This window comes from Thalassophryne amazonica, chromosome 16 (genome assembly GCF_902500255.1).
Source record: "Thalassophryne amazonica chromosome 16, fThaAma1.1, whole genome shotgun sequence".
In the NCBI taxonomy this organism is placed as follows: domain Eukaryota; kingdom Metazoa; phylum Chordata; class Actinopteri; order Batrachoidiformes; family Batrachoididae; genus Thalassophryne; species Thalassophryne amazonica.
The window spans coordinates 35502876-35523766 of record NC_047118.1 but is presented as its reverse complement, the minus strand read 5'-3'; the positions used below and the strand labels follow the sequence as shown (position 1 = coordinate 35523766).

Below are 20891 nucleotides of genomic sequence, written 5' to 3'. Positions count from 1 at the left end.
TGGAAGGAGTGGTCCCGCCCCCTCGTCGGATTTTCATTGTCTGGAAATGGTGGAATGATTTGGACTTTTTTCCATCAGAATTTTTTCAGAAGCTGTTAGAGACTGGCACCTGGAAACCATTCGAAAAATTTATCTGGCTTTCGGTGAAAATTTTACGGGCTTCACAGAGAATAAGGACTGTTACTACAGCTTTAAGGACGGCTTTAAGGACGCTCGGCGCGCCGCGCTCCGAGCTGCGACGACGAGGCAGAAAACGCCAGATCATTTCTAAGCTGATGGCTCTGTGGATACGAAACCGTCGTGTGCACTTTCTCTGGTTATCACAAGAGCTGGACATCAGCCATTTTCTGGCAGATCTCACTTTTAACAAGAGATTTTGTCATGGAACGCTGCGCGGAGGCTTCGTGCGTAACGACCGATTCGCTGTTTGAGCGAGACAAAGAACACCTCCGTTTCGGCGTGTCATGGGACAAGTTGGGACATGCCTATCTCGGCTTTCAATGCTTACCAGTCCAGTAAGTATCAGAGAAATTGTGGAGAGCTGGGCTTGTCCTAACTTGTCCTCTGACACGCCGAAACGGAGGTGTTCCTTTGTCTCGCTCAAACAGCGAATCGGTCGTTACGCGCGAAGCCTCCGTGCGGCTTTCCATGACAAAATCTCTTGTTAAAAGTGAAATCTGCCGGAAAATGGCTGATGTCCAGCTCTTGTGATGACCAGAGAAAGTGTACATGACGGTCTCGTATCCACAGAGCCATCAGCTTAGAAATGATCTGGCGTTTTCTGCCTCGTCGTCGCAGCTCGGAGCGCGGCGCGCCGAGCGTCCTTAAAGCTGTAGTAACAGACCTTATTCTCTGTGAAGCCCGTAAAATTTTCACCGAAAGCCAGATAAATTTTTCAAATGGTTTCCAGTTGTCAGTCTCTAACAGCTTCTGAAAAAATTCTGATGGGAAAAAAAGTCCAAATCATTCCGCCATTTCCTGACAATGAAAATCCAACGAGGGGGCGGGACCACTCCTTCCACAAGGCGTGCTCACAGGCGAATGATGTCACCGACAGGCGTGGAAAAACTCACGCATGCGCACGAGGGTTCAAGCTTGTCTGACGTAAAAACATATGAATCAAATCCATATAGTTTAAAAAAAAAAAAAAAGGTCCGTTACTTTATTGACAGACCTCGTATAGGTTAGGTACACTGTAATTTTATGGTTTTTAATTTTACAGACTATATCTACATTTTAAAAATGCATACAGTATCAGTGGTGACATGGTGGATTAGTGGTTAGCACTGTTGCCTCACAGCAAGACTGTTGTGTGATCGCTTTCTGTGTGGAGTTTGCATGGTGTCCCTGTGTTCGTGTGGGCTCCCTTCAGGTGCTGCGGCTTCTTCCCACTTCCAGAGACATACAGGTGAACTGGAAACTTTAAACTGACTGTAGCAGTGCGTGTGAATGTATTTGACTGTGTATATGAGGCCCTGCAATAGACTGGCATCCTGTCCTTGTTTAACCCTGTCTCTGGTCATATGACTGCTGGGATAGGCTCCCAGTGACCCTTGACTGGAGTTTGTGGGTATAGAAAAAGAATCAATAAATATAAAAAAAAAAAAAAAATTACAAATAGACCCTGAATTTGCATGTTTAAAGTAAAATAACATGAAAAATGCAATAAAATATTTCCATCATTTACACTATTTTGTGGGACCCCATTTGTTGAAAAAACGTTTTTTTTACTTTATTTTTTTTCAGAGGAGGAGGTGGAAATAAATGCAAAACCACAGTGCTATTATTGTTATTATTATTATTATTATTATTATTATTATTATTATTGTGCTCCGTGCATTAAGTTACATACATCACCTTAGGGGTGAGGCTTTAGCACCACACCATCCTCGACCCTCGTGTGTTGTGATGCTTGATGTTTCCTGTTTGTTCTGAAGCTGTGATCCTGGTTGTCATGACCACAAGAGCCCTAAAATAGAATTCTGCACAGAGACCAATTAAATGAGATTAGCAAGAGGCAAAATATCACTTCAGTCAAAGGAAAATGTGAAGGGAGGATAATTGTGATGTAACATGTCAGAAGCACAAATGTGTGTGTCATGGTGGAAGCAGGTAAGGTGTGTTGTTGTCTGCCATGACATTGGTTTTATGCAAGATATTTATAATTTAAAGAATCTAACAATTTAATGAATATAATTATTTTTCCCCATATAAGCCATTAATGTGTGTTTCTGATTAGATCTTGTTTTGGAGAGACAACCCTCAGACCATCCTGGATCTCAATGAGACAAAGTCTGAAAGTCCATTTGGCATACATGTGAGACGTACATCTATGTCTTCATTTGCCCTATTTTGGAACAGTAGATATTTTTGAGCATTATTACAATGTTTTGACCATGTGATCTTGCATTTCTTCAGATAAGCTGTTTGGCTCCAGTCCACAGACACCACAGCTCCACTGGTGACGGAAACACTCCAACAGAGTTCACCACCTGGACATCTGAGGATCCAGGGCCAAATCCAGGACCCAAACGCCGACCTGGACTTCTTCTCCTCCTGAAGCTTTTTGTCAGTGAGAGTTATGAAGAGAAGAGGATTGGCCCCTGTGTCATCACTGCAAATGAGCGTGTCTATGTGGAGGTTTGTGTGTTTTAACTTAAAAATAAATACATGGAGAGAGAGAGAGAGAGAGAGAGAGAGAGAGAGAGAGAGAGAGAGAGAGAGAGAGGAGATCAGAACTGTACAGTTCACATTCTGTGTAATAATTTTTTAAAGTAGGTTAATTTTATTTATAATTTTCACAATGTTATTAACTAATAGTAAACAAAAAAAAAGTTAATTTAAAAGACTTTTTTTTAGTTCCAAATGTGCTAAGAAAAAAGTATAGTGGAATTTGCTGTGAAGAAGCTTGATAAGACATTCCACACAGACATTCTAGTAACTAAAATTTGTTTTGTTTTTGACACTCAAAGGTCACTCTTGATTATTAAGCAGAGCAGGTGAACCTGTGGGATTAGAGTTTGACTATATATAGACCGGGGTTTGATTCCAGCTATGTGCTTCAGCCTACCTGTCTATGTCCTTGAAGGAAGCACTTCATGTGCTTTGGCCCAGGTCAAGTCAGGTCTGGGAGCATGCACTGGTACCTCATGTTTCTACATCCACCTCAACACAAAGCCACCTTGGATCCTGGATGGCAACAACGCAGTCCACCTAACTGTAAGTGGGTACGACCTTTGGTTTGGGGAGTAACCAGCGATGGGCTGGCGTCAAATCCATGGGTAGTGGTGGACTTCGTCTTTCTTCTTGATTAGTCAAGTATACATTACTATTTTTGCTGATGAAGGATCTCAGTCATCCAGGTAAGAGATATCGAGGAGGTTAGTTCTTTATGGTCCTTAAGATGCTTTCTTACTCATCAAAGTGACTTTTTAATTTAAAAAGTAGGATTGTATGGGTTAGAGACTGTTCAGGTGGAAAGTCTCTGTTTTTAAACAAACAAGTTCAGTCTGTCCAACTAAAGGGTCTATGATGACAGTTTTTTTTTGAGTCTTGAAAGTCTCCTTGTCTCCAGAGCGTCATTGGGTGTGCTCTCCCTGATGGTTACACGAAGCATCATAAATCTTCTTGTTGACTGATGAAAGGCCCATGTGGTAGAAAAAATGATGTCTGAGCACCCCCCACACACACACACCCACACCCACACGCACACACACCTCCAACACCAGGGTATTGGGGGTAGGGGGAGCTTTTCCCATTTCAGATATTTGGCTTCTCTTATACCCTCTTAAGCCGTTTTTTTTCTTCTCTGTTCAATATGTGCACTTTGTTGTCCTCAAATGTTTGTTCCTTTTCTTCTTCTTTTTACACTGTGGAGTCCTGAACTGAGGCAGTGCTCCTTCTGTTCTGGTTCATGAGTCTGTACAATGGGAGGAGGTCTGGACACCATCTTTCTGCCATTTATAATGTGGGTCTTTCATTGGTCGACTAAAACACTGAACATACTTCACACATCCATCAGGGATAGAAAACCCAATGAAACAGGCTTATATTGTGTCTTTTCCTCTAAAAACAGATCCTTTAAGCATCATGCCACATCAGTGAACTCAACCAAGGAGCCTCATTACCAGTGAAGAGTTCAAAAACATAACAACAACCAAACTAGAGAGGATTTTTTTTTTTTCCTGCATCAGCTGATGGGTTGGTGGCAAGAGGACAGAAGCTCCTCGTGTGAGTACATGGACAAGGCATCACTGTGCTTGAAGGATGGCAGATTTCACATAATGTTGAAGTAGAAATTACTAATGAATAGTGACTGACACAAAGAAGGTAAATTTACTTTGAATTTCCATGTGGAAATTGTTAGCAAGCACAAACACACCCTCTCTCTCTCTCTCTCTCTCTCTCTCTCTCTCTCTCTCTCTCTCTCTCTCTCTCTCTCTCTCTATATATATATATATATATTAAAAAGAGAGACAACTAATACAACCCCTGGCAAAAATTATGGAATCACCGGCCTCAGAGGATGTTCATTCAGTTGTTTAATTTTGTAGAAAAAAGCAGATCACAGACATGACACAAAACTAAAGTCATTTCAAATGGCAACTTTCTGGCTTTAAGAAACATTATAAGAAATCAAGAAAAAAAAATTATGGCAGTCAGTAACAGTTCCTTTTTTAGACCAAGCAGAGAGAAAAAAATATGGATTCACTCAATTCTGAGGAATAAATTATGGAATCACCCTGTAAATTTTCATCCCCAAAACTAACACCTGCATCAAATCAGATCTGCTCGTGAGTCTGCAGAGCAAAAACTGTGAAAACATTCCTTGCAAAAAGACACATAGGGTCAATGTCATGGCCTACAAATAGTCCGGATCTTAATCCAATTGAAAATCTTTGGTGGAAGTTGAAGAAAATGGTCCATGACAAGGTTCCAACCTGCAAAGCTGATCTGGCAACAGCAATCAGAGAAAGTTGGAGCCAGATTGATGAAGAGTACTGTTTGTCACTCATTAAGTCCATGCCTCAGAGACTGCAAGCTGTTATAAAAGCCAGAGGTGGTGCAACAAAATACTAGTGATGTGTTGGAGCGTTCTTTTGTTTTCATGATTCCATAATTTATTCCTCAGAATTGAGTGATTCCATATTTTTTTCCCTCTGCTTGGTCTAAAAAAGTAACCGTTACTGACTGCCATAATTTTTTTTTCTTGATTTCTTACTAGGAACCAGTCAGTCTCTGATGGTGATCATGCCTCTACTGGTGGTTGGCTCTCACTGCGGTATTGTATCACTTCGTGTTCCGGAGCACAGCGGTGTTTTTCTGTATCTGTTAGCTGTTTAATCTGCGCAGTTAGATTGATCTAGTTATCTAGATTACGATTTGTTTCCCAGTGTAATCTTTACATGCCTTAACTAAAGCACTCCTTCTGCTGAATCACCTCTAAATTATTTACACATTATTCACTTTGCGTGTTTTTAGGAATCCGCTAGGTTGCGTAGCTACTAGCTCTTAGCCGATTTAGCATGGCGGCTTCTGTCTCTCCCGCACTTTTCTGCTCTGGGTGTGAAATGTTTAGTTATTCCTCGGCCTCCTTTAGCAGTAATGGTACTTGTAATAAGTGTAGCTTATTCGTAGCTTTGGAGGCCAGGCTGGGCGAATTGGAGACTCGGCTCCGCACCGTGGAAAATTCTACAGCTAGCCAGGCCCCTGTAGTCGGTGCGGACCAAGGTAGCTTAGCCGCCGTTAGTTCCCCCCTGGCAGATCCCGAGCAGCCGGGAAAGCAGGCTGACTGGGTGACTGTGAGGAGGAAGCGTAGCCCTAAACAGAAGCCCCGTGTACACCGCCAACCCGTTCACATCTCTAACCGTTTTTCCCCACTCGACGACACACCCGCCGAGGATCAAACTCTGGTTATTGGCGACTCTGTTTTGAGAAATGTGAAGTTAGCGACACCAGCAACCATAGTCAATTGTCTTCCGGGGGCCAGAGCAGGCGACATTGAAGGAAATTTGAAACTGCTGGCTAAGGCTAAGTGTAAATTTGGTAAGATTGTAATTCACGTCGGCAGTAATGACACCCGGTTACGCCAATCGGAGGTCACTAAAATTAATATTGAATTGGTGTGTAACTTTGCAAAAACAATGTCGGACTCTGTAGTTTTCTCTGGGCCCCTCCCCAATCGGACCGGGAGTGACATGTTTAGCCGCATGTTCTCCTTGAATTGCTGGCTGTCTGAGTGGTGTCCAAAAAATGAGGTGGGCTTCATAGATAATTGGCAAAGCTTCTGGGGAAAACCTGGTCTTGTTAGGAGAGACGGCATCCATCCCACATTGGATGGAGCAGCTCTCATTTCTAGAAATCTGGCCAATTTTCTTAAATCCTCCAAACCGTGACTATCCAGGGTTGGGACCAGGAAGCAGAGTTGTAGTCTTACACACCTCTCTGCAGCTTCTCTCCCCCTGGCATCCCCTCATTACCCCATCCCCGTAGAGACGGTGCCTGCTCCCAGACCACCAATAACCAGCAAAAATCTATTTAAGCATAAAAATTCAAAAAGAAAAAATAATATAGCACCTTCAACTGCACCACAGACTAAAACAGTTAAATGTGGTCTATTAAACATTAGGTCTCTCTCTTCTAAGTCCCTGTTGGTAAATGATATAATAATTGATCAACATATTGATTTATTCTGCCTAACAGAAACCTGGTTACAGCAGGATGAATATGTTAGTTTAAATGAGTCAACACCCCCGAGTCACACTAACTGTCAGAATGCTCGTAGCACGGGCCGGGGCGGAGGATTAGCAGCAATCTTCCATTCCAGCTTATTAATTAATCAAAAACCCAGACAGAGCTTTAATTCATTTGAAAGCTTGTCTCTTAGTCTTGTCCATCCAAATTGGAAGTCCCAAAAACCAGTTTTATTTGTTATTATCTATCGTCCACCTGGTCGTTACTGTGAGTTTCTCTGTGAATTTTCAGACCTTTTGTCTGACTTAGTGCTTAGCTCAGATAAGATAATTATAGTGGGCGATTTTAACATCCACACAGATGCTGAGAATGACAGCCTCAACACTGCATTTAATCTATTATTAGACTCTATTGGCTTTGCTCAAAAAGTAAATGAGTCCACCCACCACTTTAATCATATCTTAGATCTTGTTCTGACTTATGGTATGGAAATAGAAGACTTAACAGTATTCCCTGAAAACTCCCTTCTGTCTGATCATTTCTTAATAACATTTACATTTACTCTGATGGACTACCCAGCAGTGGGGAATAAGTTTCATTACACTAGAAGTCTTTCAGAAAGCGCTGTAACTAGGTTTAAGGATATGATTCCTTCTTTATGTTCTCTAATGCCATATACCAACACAGTGCAGAGTAGCTACCTAAACTTTGTAAGGGAGATAGAGTATCTCGTCAATAGTTTTACATCCTCATTGAAGACAACTTTGGATGCTGTAGCTCCTCTGAAAAAGAGAGCTTTAAATCAGAAGTGTCTGACTCCGTGGTATAACTCACAAACTCGTAGCTTAAAGCAGATAACCCGTAAGTTGGAGAGGAAATGGCGTCTCACTAATTTAGAAGATCTTCACTTAGCCTGGAAAAAGAGTCTGTTGCTCTATAAAAAAGCCCTCCGTAAAGCTAGGACATCTTTCTACTCATCACTAATTGAAGAAAATAAGAACAACCCCAGGTTTCTTTTCAGCACTGTAGCCAGGCTGACAAAGAGTCAGAGCTCTATTGAGCTGAGTATTCCATTAACTTTAACTAGTAATGACTTCATGACTTTCTTTGCTAACAAAATTTTAACTATTAGAGAAAAAATTACTCATAACCATCCCAAAGACATATCGTTATCTTTGGCTGCTTTCAGTGATGCCGGTATTTGGTTAGACTCTTTCTCTCCGATTGTTCTGTCTGAGTTATTTTCATTAGTTACTTCATCCAAACCATCAACATGTTTATTAGACCCCATTCCTACCAGGCTGCTCAAGGAAGCCCTACCATTATTTAATGCTTCGATCTTAAATATGATCAATCTATCTTTGTTAGTTGGCTATGTACCACAGGCTTTTAAGGTGGCAGTAATTAAACCATTACTTAAAAAGCCATCACTTGACCCAGCTATCTTAGCTAATTATAGGCCAATCTCCAACCTTCCTTTTCTCTCAAAAATTCTTGAAAGGGTAGTTGTAAAACAGCTAACTGATCATCTGCAGAGGAATGGTCTATTTGAAGAGTTTCAGCCAGGTTTTAGAATTCATCATAGTGCAGAAACAGCATTAGTGAAGGTTACAAATGATCTTCTTATGGCCTCGGACAGTGGACTCATCTCTGTGCTTGTTCTGTTAGACCTCAGTGCTGCTTTTGATACTGTTGACCATAAAATTTTATTACAGAGATTAGAGCATGCCATAGGTATTAAAGGCACTGCGCTGCGGTGGTTTGAATCATATTTGTCTAATAGATTACAATTTGTTCATGTAAATGGAGAATCTTCTTCACAGACTAAAGTTAATTATGGAGTTCCACAAGGTTCTGTGCTAGGACCAATTTTCTTCACTTTATACATGCTTCCCTTAGGCAGTATTATTAGACGGTATTGCTTAAATTTTCATTGTTACGCAGATGATACCCAGCTTTATCTATCCATGAAGCCAGAGGACACACACCAATTAGCTAAACTGCAGGATTGTCTTACAGACATAAAGACATGGATGACCTCTAATTTCCTGCTTTTAAACTCAGATAAAACTGAAGTTATTGTACTTGGCCCCACAAATCTTAGAAACATGGTGTCTAACCAGATCCTTACTCTGGATGGCATTACCCTGACCTCTAGTAATACTGTGAGAAATCTTGGAGTCATTTTTGATCAGGATATGTCATTCAAAGTGCATATTAAACAAATATGTAGGACTGCTTTTTTGCATTTACGCAATATCTCTAAAATCAGAAAGGTCTTGTCTCAGAGTGATGCTGAAAAACTAATTCATGCATTTATTTCCTCTAGGCAGAACTATTGTAATTCATTATTATCAGGTTGTCCTAAAAGTTCCCTAAAAAGCCTTCAGTTAATTCAAAATGCTGCAGCTAGAGTACTGACGGGGACTAGAAGGAGAGAGCATATCTCACCCATATTGGCCTCTCTTCATTGGCTTCCTGTTAATTCTAGAATAGAATTTAAAATTCTTCTTCTTACTTATAAGGTTTTGAATAATCAGGTCCCATCTTATCTTAGGGACCTCGTAGTACCATATCACCCCAATAGAGCGCTTCGCTCTCAGACTGCAGGCTTACTTGTAGTTCCTAGGGTTTGTAAGAGTAGAATGGGAGGCAGAGCCTTCAGCTTTCAGGCTCCTCTCCTGTGGAACCAGCTCCCAATTCAGATCAGGGAGACAGACACCCTCTCTACTTTTAAGATTAGGCTTAAAACTTTCCTTTTTGCTAAAGCTTATAGTTAGGGCTGGATCAGGTGACCCTGAACCATCCCTTAGTTATGCTGCTATAGACGTAGACTGCTGGGGGGTTCCCATGATGCACTGTTTCTTTCTCTTTTTGCTCTGTATGCACCACTCTGCATTTAATCATTAGTGATCGATCTCTGCTCCCCTCCACAGCATGTCTTATTCCTGGTTCTCTCCCTCAGCCCCAACCAGTCCCAGCAGAAGACTGCCCCTCCCTGAGCCTGGTTCTGCTGGAGGTTTCTTCCTGTTAAAAGGGAGTTTTTCCTTCCCACTGTAGCCAAGTGCTTGCTCACAGGGGGTCGTTTTGACCGTTGGGGTTTTACATAATTATTGTATGGCCTTGCCTTACAATATAAAGCGCCTTGGGGCAACTGTTTGTTGTGATTTGGCGCTATATAAAAAAATTGATTGATTGATTGATTGATGTTAAAGCTTCTTTTATGTATAATATTCTTGTTACATTGTCTTCACATAAAGGATGTCAGCAGCATTTTGTCTGGCACTTCTTGGATTAACATTTTCTTTCCTCAGATTGGATGCCCTTTCTCTTTTATCCTGCAGGAGGTGTCTTTTTCTTCATCAGTTTTTGAATGATATGTGCTTTGAAGCCCAAAAGTGGAAATGATATCTGTTGTTGTTGTTGTTGTTGTTGTCTGTCAGATCCACATGGTTTCTTGGGAATTCCCTTTGGCAACAGAATGTAAACAAAACCACTTGACTCCAGCCTCGCTTTCACATCATTACACTGAGGGGTTTTCTCATAATGAATGGTAGCATTCTGAACAGTTTGTGTTTAAATCTGCTACCAAAAAAGGACTAATTCTACCAAATTAATTTTTGAATGACCCTGTTAGCCTCATTTGTTGTTGCTTGTCAAAAAAAAAAGAAAAAAACTTTGAGCGATTTGTCACTCAGAAAGGGTCAAAATGGCAAAATTCTGTGAGGCTTAAAATGTCTTACTTTTTGCATTGTGAGTATGTGGACTGTCAGTTGAAGTGCAGCCTGCATGAAAATTTTGAACTGCATTGAGTGTGTAAGAAAGATAACTCTGGCTGCAGAAACCTTAACATGTTTACACACACACATATGCACATGTGTCATTCATGTTGCCACATTATAACAGACTAAAAAGCAGATTTCAAACTTTTTGTTCACTTCATCACTGTTATTTCACTTGTTGCAGCTTTCGGCTAAGGGGCCGTCCGCTGATGGTGTGGAGGTGAAGTCATGTGTGGTCTCGCCGCTGTCAGACCCAAAGAAGTCTCCTTTCTGGATGGTCATAAAGGAAGGGTGTTCCTCAGATGTCTCACTGACCCTCAGCCCACAAGCAGAAGACCGTCATCATGATGGCAAACTGGAAGAGGAGGAGGACAAAAGCAATGATCATAATCATCTCCGCTACACAGGTGGCGGTTTACGGATAGAGGAGGGAAGCGCAGCTACGAGAGCAGAGAAGGAGATAAAGTCTTTGAGGTTTAGTTTTATTTTGAGGTCAGTTTATAACGACTCCATGCAGTTTCTGCACTGTAGCATTCTTCTGTGCACCTCTGACTCCACGAGAGGGGAATCCATGAAGGGGACGGTAAAGAATGAATGTCACGACGGGCTACGTATCCCTCCACTCGCAACCAGGTCACCCAGACATCAGGTACAGTATCACGTTACAACAATGGTGATGCATGCTGAGTTGGGTACAAAGTTTTTAAGATGAGTAGTGCAAACCTGCCATGTACTGTTATCATGCTGCTGATAACAGCAAGGTTACTTCAGTATGTGCAACTAATACAAAGTCATCTTCCCTTTTCAGTGTGAGATCAGGAACCTGTCCAGGCCAATGGTTGTTACTCAGCCCACTCGTTCAATAATACCCAAATTACTGAGGCCCCCTGCTGGCCAAAGAACAAAGAGACTGAGTGTCTCCCCACTGGCCAGTCAACATCCAGAGCAAATCAGTGAGTTTTACTCTTGACCTCATTAAAAGAAGTTGTTTTCTATCGATATCTTGTATAATTAGAATAATTCATTTTCTGTGGATTTGGGACACCATAATTCAGACTTTGAGATATGCATTCTAATAATCATACTTTCTATAATGTTTGGCCTCAAAATCTCAAACGTATTCTGTGTCTCTAGGCTCTATGGTGGGGACAGGACCAATGATGGGGATTGTCTTTGGGGCCTTTGTGATGGGTGTCAGCTTGATGGCCGGGCTGTGGTGCATCTGCACTTATACACGTAATGACTTCAGCCTCCCTGTGTCTCCATGATGTCAAATACATAATCATTCTTCATGTGACATTAAGTAGCATGAGTAAATATTGGAAATTGATTATTGATTCTGTCTGTTGAATTGTGAACGGCTAGAACCTTGGCGGTAAAGCTACTGTCATAGAAATGGGGACAAAAGAAAAGATTAGAGTGGACACAGTCAGTGATTGAACCAGCCAGTAACATGTAGTCCGGGTCCATAGACACGTATAAGAGGGCCCTGTGCTGAATGAAGTTGGAAAATGTAAAGAAAGAGAACTGATTACTGCTTACACAACAGGTGTTTTGGAAGGCGGACAGCCGACCATCCAGTCTGCTGGGTAGCTACTGAATTCATCATATTCAGAATCAGAATCATAACAGTGCCACATCCATTGCCTGGGTAGTGATTAACATTCAGTTTCAATGCACAAATCACATTTACTGAAATCACCTCATATACACGCTACTTTAATTTTTTAGGGAGAATAATACTGGATTTGGCATACAACACACTGAAAACAAGAGCAATCAGAGATTTATGATGTGTGACAATCCAGATCCAGATCACCTCAAACATTCAATGGAGTCTTCCATGCCCTAATATCTATCTGTGGCGCAAATTTGGTGAGAATCTGTGAAGTAGTTTTGAAGTAATTCTTCAAAGCTTATATAAAGTTGAAATCTTGATCCAGAATTTGGATTTGGATCACCTCTGAAATTCAGTGGAATCTTCCATGCCCTAATATATAGCTGTGTTGAAAATTTGGTGAGAATCTGTGAAGTAGTTTTGAAGTAAACCTTCAAAGGCTCTACAAAGTCAAATCTTGATCCAGAATTTGGATTTGGATCACCTCTGAAATTCAGTGGAATCTTCCATGCCCTAATATATAGCTGTGTTGAAAATTTGGTGAGAATCTGTGAAGTAGTTTTGAAGTAAACCTTCAAAACCTCTACAAAGTGAAAACTTGATTCAGAATTCGGATCTGGATCCAAATCCGGACCACCTCCAAAATTCAGTGGCGTCTTCCTTGGCCTAATATCTATCTGTGGTGAAAATTTTGTCAAAATCTAGTAGTTTTGACGTAATCCTGCTAAAAGACAAACAGATAAACAGTGATGATTTTATTACGTCCTTGACGGACATAATTCCTGATACAAGATGGCAGCTAAAAATATCTCAGAAATGAGCTGGATGTGTTGTGTGTTGGGGGGTTTGGCTGGACATTTTGGTGCTGTTTTCTTTTCTTTGCTCTCCAGGTGGTATGCAAACTGTTTTTTTCTGTGGAGAAGGTGCTGGCGGAAGAGTCCTTCACCCTCATCAGAACTATTGGCTGCACCTGTGGAGGATGTTCACGTGCAGACTTAAAGACTTTCAGCTGAAGCAGATAATGAGATGGCGTTCTGCATTTAAGCCATGAGATGCTGAGGACCGCGCCAGGGTTTGACACATCGTGCCTGTGAAGGAGGACGGGTGAGGGACACATGCTGTCAGCACACATCAGAGGTGATGATTGTCTGAATAATTGTTAATAGTAATTTGGTATTTTGTTACGCAGTATATTTGAACATTGATGAGAATTGTGCAGTTTGCTCCTCACTGTCGTGGCGTACGGACTGATGATCCTCCACCTGTTGTGAGAAGCTGCTCATTTCATAAAGTTTAAATTCAGACCTGAATGTGTTGCTGATAGTGTGTGCCTCTGAAGGATATTTGTTGTAGCTCTGTTGACTTACCTCACCTTTTCCGTCCTTCACAGAGTCAGTTTGTCGTATCCACCTGGGGGGTGTTCGGCGGTGAATCTGAGTCCAGAAGGCGCCGGGCTTTGATCCATTTGGGCGCTGGAGAGCGCGCCGTCCTTCACCTCGCCAGACAACTGAACATTTATGTTGTACACAAATTATTGCACAGGAGGGAAATAAATTTGTTTTGTTTTTGGAACCGCCTTCTGGTTATTTAGCGCTGGGCCCTTGTCAGATGCTGGTTCGGTTCTCTGACCCGCGTCAGCACATAACAGGATGTCTGTTCTAGTCCTGTTTTTCATCAGTATGGCTCTTGTGTTATTGATGCAACTCATATGTATGTTACAAATATGAGGTTAAACTTATTTCAAGAGCTGGTTAGCATCTAGACATTGCCCAAAGAACACGTTGTTAAGCTAGTGAGAACGTATATTTAGGTTGTTGCCTCACATGACTTAGAAATTATGTGAAGAGAGTGTATGTGCCATAACTTTATGTATTCAGATAGACTGCTTATGATGTATGATTTTACAATAATTTCATTCCTGCTTATTTTCTGATACCACCAAAAACAACAACGACAAAAAAACGCAATGATGTGCAGGTATGCAGTTAGATGGACAAGATTTTGTGTCTGTAGTTGTTAGTGGGGACATTTTAACAAACTATAGATTTGTTTTTGAAAGGGCCCCGCCCTGAGCCAACTGGAGGAAATGGCCATTTGGTGCTCCAGAATCATGATGGCTTCTGGAATGATCAGTCTACTAGCTCTGTGTAGAGGTAAGACCTGCAGAGGAACCACACCCGCACTCACTGAAAATAATTATTGCTCTTACACCTGTTTCCCATTGCTGATTTCCAGCATTAATTGATGTCCCGGTTCTAAATACTAGGTAATTGGGTCTAATTGATCTTGCTTGCCTCTACTGGTGGTTGGCTCTCACTGCGGTATTGTATCACTTCCTGTTCCGGAGCACAGCGGTGTTTTTCTGTATCTGTTATCTGTTTAATCTGCGCAGTTAGATTGATCTAGTTATCTAGATTACGATTTGTTTCCCAGTGTAATCTTTACGTGCCTTAACTAAAGCACTCCTTCTGCTGAATCACCTCTAAATTATTTACACATTATTCACTTTGCGTGTTTTTAGGAATCCGCTAGCTTAGTGTAGCTACTAGCTCTTAGCCGATTTAGCATGGCGGCTTCTCCTGTCTCTCCCGCACTTTTCTGCTCTGGGTGTGAAATGTTTAGTTATTCCTCGGCCTCCTTTAGCAGTAACGGTACTTGTAATAAGTGTAGCTTATTCATAGCTTTGGAGGCCAGGCTGGGCGAATTGGAGACTCGGCTCCGCACCGTGGAAAATTCTACAGCTAGCCAGGCCCCTGTAGTCGGTGCGGACCAAGGTAGCTTAGCCGCCGTTAGTTACCCCCTGGCAGATCCCGAGCAGCCGGGAAAGCAGGCCGACTGGGTGACTGTGAGGAGGAAGCGTAGCCCTAAACAGAAGCCCCGTGTACACCGCCAACCCGTTGACATTTCTAACCGTTTTTCCCCACTCGACGACACACCCGCCGAGGATCAAACTCTGGTTATTGGCGACTCTGTTTTGAGAAATGTGAAGTTAGCGACACCAGCAACCATAGTCAGTTGTCTTCCGGGGGCCAGAGCAGGCGACATTGAAGGAAATTTGAAACTGCTGGCTAAGGCTAAGCGTAAATTTGGTAAGATTGTAATTCACGTCGGCAGTAATGACACCCGGTTACGCCAATTGGAGGTCACTAAAATTAACATTGAATCGGTGTGTAACTTTGCAAAAACAATGTCGGACTCTGTAGTTTTCTCTGGGCCCCTCCCCAATCGGACCGGGAGTGACATGTTTAGCCGCATGTTCTCCTTGAATTGCTGGCTGTCTGAGTGGTGTCCAAAAAATGAGGTGGGCTTCATAGATAATTGGCAAAGCTTCTGGGGAAAACCTGGTCTTGTTAGGAGAGACGGCATCCATCCCACTTTGGATGGAGCAGCTCTCATTTCTAGAAATGTGGCCAATTTTCTTAAATCCTCCAAACCGTGACTATCCAGGGTTGGGACCAGGAAGCAGAGTTGTAGTCTTACACACCTCTCTGTAGCTTCTCTCCCCCTGCCATCCCCTCATTACCCCATCCCCGTAGAGACGGTGCCTGCTCCCAGACTACCAATAACCAGCAAAAATCTATTTAAGCATAAAAATTCAAAAAGAAAAAATAATATAGCACCTTCAACTGCACCACAGACTAAAACAGTTAAATGTGGTCTATTAAACATTAGGTCTCTCTCTTCTAAGTCCCTGTTGGTAAATGATATAATAATTGATCAACATATTGATTTATTCTGCCTTACAGAAACCTGGTTACAGCAGGATGAATATGTTAGTTTAAATGAGTCAACACCCCCGAGTCACACTAACTGTCAGAATGCTCGTAGCACGGGCCGGGGCGGAGGATTAGCAGCAATCTTCCATTCCAGCTTATTAATTAATCAAAAACCCAGACAGAACTTTAATTCATTTGAAAGCTTGACTCTTAGTCTTGTCCATCCAAATTTGAAGTCCCAAAAACCAGTTTTATTTGTTATTATCTATCGTCCACCTGGTCGTTACTGTGAGTTTCTCTGTGAATTTTCAGACCTTTTGTCTGACTTAGTGCTTAGCTCAGATAAGATAATTATAGTGGGCGATTTTAACATCCACACAGATGCTGAGAATGACAGCCTCAACACTGCATTTAATCTATTATTAGACTCTATTGGCTTTGCTCAAAAAGTAAATGAGTCCACCCACCACTTTAATCATATCTTAGATCTTGTTCTGACTTATGGTATGGAAATTGAAGACTTAACAGTATTCCCTGAAAACTCCCTTCTGTCTGATCATTTCTTAATAACATTTACATTTACTCTGATGGACTACCCAGCAGTGGGGAATAAGTTTCATTACACTAGAAGTCTTTCAGAAAGCGCTGTAACTAGGTTTAAGGATATGATTCCTTCTTTATGTTCTCTAATGCCATATACCAACACAGTGCAGAGTAGCTACCTAAACTCTGTAAGTGAGATAGAGTATCTCGTCAATAGTTTTACATCCTCATTGAAGACAACTTTGGATGCTGTAGCTCCTCTGAAAAAGAGAGCTTTAAATCAGAAGTGCCTGACTCCGTGGTATAACTCACAAACTCGTAGCTTAAAGCAGATAACCCGTACGTTGGAGAGGAAATGGCGTCTCACTAATTTAGAAGATCTTCACTTAGCCTGGAAAAAGAGTCTGTTGCTCTATAAAAAAGCCCTCCGTAAAGCTAGGACATCTTTCTACTCATCACTAATTGAAGAAAATAAGAACAACCCCAGGTTTCTTTTCAGCACTGTAGCCAGGCTGACAAAGAGTCAGAGCTCTATTGAGCTGAGTATTCCATTAACTTTAACTAGTAATGACTTCATGACTTTCTTTGCTAACAAAATTTTAACTATTAGAGAAAAAATTACTCATAACCATCCCAAAGACGTATCGTTATCTTTGGCTGCTTTCAGTGATGCCGGTATTTGGTTAGACTCTTTCTCTCCGATTGTTCTGTCTGAGTTATTTTCATTAGTTACTTCATCCAAACCATCAACATGTTTATTAGACCCCATTCCTACCAGGCTGCTCAAGGAAGCCCTACCATTATTTAATGCTTCGATCTTAAATATGATCAATCTATCTTTGTTAGTTGGCTATGTACCACAGGCTTTTAAGGTGGCAGTAATTAAACCATTACTTAAAAAGCCATCACTTGACCCAGCTATCTTAGCTAATTATAGGCCAATCTCCAACCTTCCTTTTCTCTCAAAAATTCTTGAAAGGGTAGTTGTAAAACAGCTAACTGATCATCTGCAGAGGAATGGTCTATTTGAAGAGTTTCAGTCAGGTTTTAGAATTCATCATAGTACAGAAACAGCATTAGTGAAGGTTACAAATGATCTTCTTATGGCCTCGGACAGTGGACTCATCTCTGTGCTTGTTCTGTTAGACCTCAGTGCTGCTTTTGATACTGTTGACCATAAAATTTTATTACAGAGATTAGAGCATGCCATAGGTATTAAAGGCACTGCGCTGCGGTGGTTTGATTCATATTTGTCTAATAGATTACAATTTGTTCATGTAAATGGGGAATCTTCTTCACAGACTAAAGTTAATTATGGAGTTCCACAAGGTTCTGTGCTAGGACCAATTTTATTCACTTTATACATGCTTCCCTTAGGTAGTATTATTAAACGGTATTGCTTAAATTTTCATTGTTACGCAGATGATACCCAGCTTTATCTATCCATGAAGCCAGAGGACACACACCAATTAGCTAAACTGCAGGATTGTCTTACAGACATAAAGACATGGATGACCTCTAATTTCCTGCTTTTAAACTCAGATAAAACTGAAGTTATTGTACTTGGCCCCACAAATCTTAGAAACATGGTGTCTAACCAGATCCTTACTCTGGATGGCATTACCCTGACCTCTAGTAATACTGTGAGAAATCTTGGAGTCATTTTTGATCAGGATATGTCATTCAAAGTGCATATTAAACAAATATGTAGGACTGCTTTTTTGCATTTATGCAATATCTCTAAAATCAGAAAGGTCTTGTCTCAGAGTGATGCTGAAAAACTAATTCATGCATTTATTTCCTCTAGGCTGGACTATTGTAATTCATTATTATCAGGTTGTCCTAAACGTTCCCTAAAAAGCCTTCAGTTAATTCAAAATGCTGCAGCTAGAGTACTGACGGGGACTAGAAGGAGAGAGCATATCTCACCCATATTGGCCTCTCTTCATTGGCTTCCTGTTAATTCTAGAATAGAATTTAAAATTCTTCTTCTTACTTATAAGGTTTTGAATAATCAGGTCCCATCTTATCTTAGGGACCTCGTAGTACCATATCACCCCAATAGAGCGCTTCGCTCTCAGACTGCAGGCTTACTTGTAGTTCCTAGGGTTTGTAAGAGTAGAATGGGAGGCAGAGCCTTCAGCTTTCAGGCTCCTCTCCTGTGGAACCAGCTCCCAATTCAGATCAGGGAGACAGACACCCTCTCTACTTTTAAGATTAGGCTTAAAACTTTCCTTTTTGCTAAAGCTTATAGTTAGGGCTGGATCAGGTGACCCTGAACCATCCCTTAGTTATGCTGCTATAGACGTAGACTGCTGGGGGGTTCCCATGATGCATTGTTTCTTTCTCTTTTTGCTCTGTATGCACCACTCTGCATTTAATCATTAGTGATCGATCTCTGCTCCCCTCCACAGCATGTCTTTTTCCTGGTTCTCTCCCTCAGCCCCAACCAGTCCCAGCAGAAGACTGCCCCTCCCTGAGCCTGGTTCTGCTGGAGGTTTCTTCCTGTTAAAAGGGAGTTTTTCCTTCCCACTGTAGCCAAGTGCTTGCTCACAGGGGGTCGTTTTGACCGTTGGGGTTTTACGTAATTATTGTATGGCCTTGCCTTACAATATAAAGCGCCTTGGGGCAACTGTTTGTTGTGATTTGGCGCTATATAAAAAAATTGATTGATTGATTGAAGTACCTCGGAGACTTGTTCACGAGTGAGGGGACAATAGAGCGTGAGATTGGCCGGAGATTTGGCGTAGCAGGGCCGGTGTTGCATTAGCTCTACTGTACTGTTGTGACAAAAAAGGGAGCTGAGTCAAAAGGTGAAGCTCTCGATTTACTGGTCAATCTTCATTCCTACTCTCACCTGTGGTCATGAGGGTTGGGTCATTACCAAATGAACTAGATCGGGGGTACAAGTGGCCGAAATGGGCTTCCTCAGGAGGGTGGATGAGAAGCTCAGTCATCTGTGGGGAGCTTGGAGTAGAGCCGCTGCTCCTTCACGTTGAAAGGAGCCAGCTGAGGTAGTTCAAGCATCTGGTAAGGATGCCACCTGGGCGCCTCCCTAGGGAGGTGTTCCAGGCACATCAATCTGGGAAGAGATTATATCTCCACACTGGCCTGGGAACGCCTGGGGATCCCCCAGTCAGAGTTGAGATGATCCATTTTGACAGAGATGACATCTGAGTGTCCTTGCAGTTTTTTATGTACCTTATTTTCTGTGAAAGACATGCATGCATCTCATTTTGATATTATTATTTAACTGTGAAACCTTTTTATTTAAATTTTCATGTTTATTTTTAAAATGTTTCATTCTTAGTTCTGTTATCAGACTTCATTCTCTGCCAGTGCTGTTGACACAGCGACCACTGAATTTGGCCATTGAAGTAATTCATGTGTTTTTGCTGACTATATGCAGTAGAATATTCATTACATTACAGTAAATTTTCTCTGTGAAAATTGTATATCAACAAAAGAGTAAAGTAAGTTCATTTAAATATGCATGTGGGTATCATGCATATTTCACTGCTGTTTGTTAGATAAAATTTAGTGGTTTTGCCCCACCCTTCACCCCCCCCCCCCCCCAAAAAAAAAAACTAAACCAGCAAGAGTTTGCCATTTGTTCAAATCAAACACATTTTCTTAAGCCCACAAAGAAGAACTGTAGAAACACCTGGAGGACCACAGGGTGAACCTAACGTCAGATCCCTGTAGTTTAAATTATACTTTGGCAGTTGGAAGTAGAAAATATGTCAGCATTAGACAAGCACCTGCAGATTCAAGATATCAGATACTGTAGGTCTGAACAGTTTTATTCTTTTATCTCTTTCTCAGGATTTCCTGCAAATCTGACTCTGAAGGAGAAATGGGACAGATGCACTAACAACTGGAGCTTGAGTGTGTGTGTGTGTGTGTGTGTGTGTGCAAACACCATGTTCGTGCAGATCTTTTAGCGAGTAGCATTCACTGATGCATGTGAGAAGGACTGAAACCGTCCAAATACACTCACTCAGAGCTTTCAGAGAAGTCAGATGCTTGTTTCAAAGCGAAACCTAATATGTTTGATGCTGCGTGCCATTCTTCATCAAGTCATTTCAAAACTGGCAGCGACTCATACCATGGGCAGACTGATTTCTGGATTTCTGCAAAATATATTCTTGACTGGAGTGACTCAAACTGAAAACCAAATCCTCGGCAACTGTAGAAAAGCTGCACTAGGTCAAAGGTGCACTGAGAGGTTAGTTAGTCGTGACAGTGCCAGTGTTGTGGGTGAACTGTTTGTTGTATATGTCCATCCCTATGAATTCTTTGTGTCAAATAAATTAAATCTTTGAAGTGAAAATATATCTGTCATGATTTTACCTTTCATTATCAAAACCCCACACAGGACCTAATGAGGAATATGAATGTATCTGTTGTGTGTTGGGGGGTTTGGCTGGACATTTTGGTGTTGTTTTCTTTTCTTTGCTCTCCAGGTGGTATGCAAACTGGTTTTTTGTCTGTGGAGACGGTGCTGGCAGAAGAGTCCTTCACCCTCATCAGCATTAT

At 41.5% G+C, this 20891-nt stretch overlaps 1 protein-coding gene across 3 annotated transcripts in view; it reads left to right on the top strand.

The window, feature by feature from the left end:
• The window catches only part of engl (endoglin, like), a 36779-nt gene extending 16094 nt beyond the window's left edge, over positions 1 to 20685 (top strand). Inside the window, exons 10-16 of one of the 3 annotated variants that reach the window (XM_034190796.1) lie at positions 2240 to 2317; positions 2419 to 2640; positions 10660 to 10828; positions 10889 to 11124; positions 11284 to 11428; positions 11610 to 11711; positions 20178 to 20685. In XM_034190796.1, the coding sequence (XP_034046687.1) occupies positions 2240 to 2317; positions 2419 to 2640; positions 10660 to 10828; positions 10889 to 11124; positions 11284 to 11428; positions 11610 to 11711; positions 20178 to 20296 (1071 nt within the window). In that variant the 3' untranslated portion in view covers positions 20297 to 20685. Of the gene's footprint in view, positions 1 to 2239; positions 2318 to 2418; positions 2641 to 10659; positions 11125 to 11283; positions 11429 to 11609; positions 11712 to 14152; positions 14247 to 20177 lie in introns of all 3 variants that reach the window. The other 2 variants (XM_034190794.1, XM_034190793.1) reach the window with 2 other exon arrangements.
• Positions 20686 to 20891: the final 206 nt, after the last annotated feature.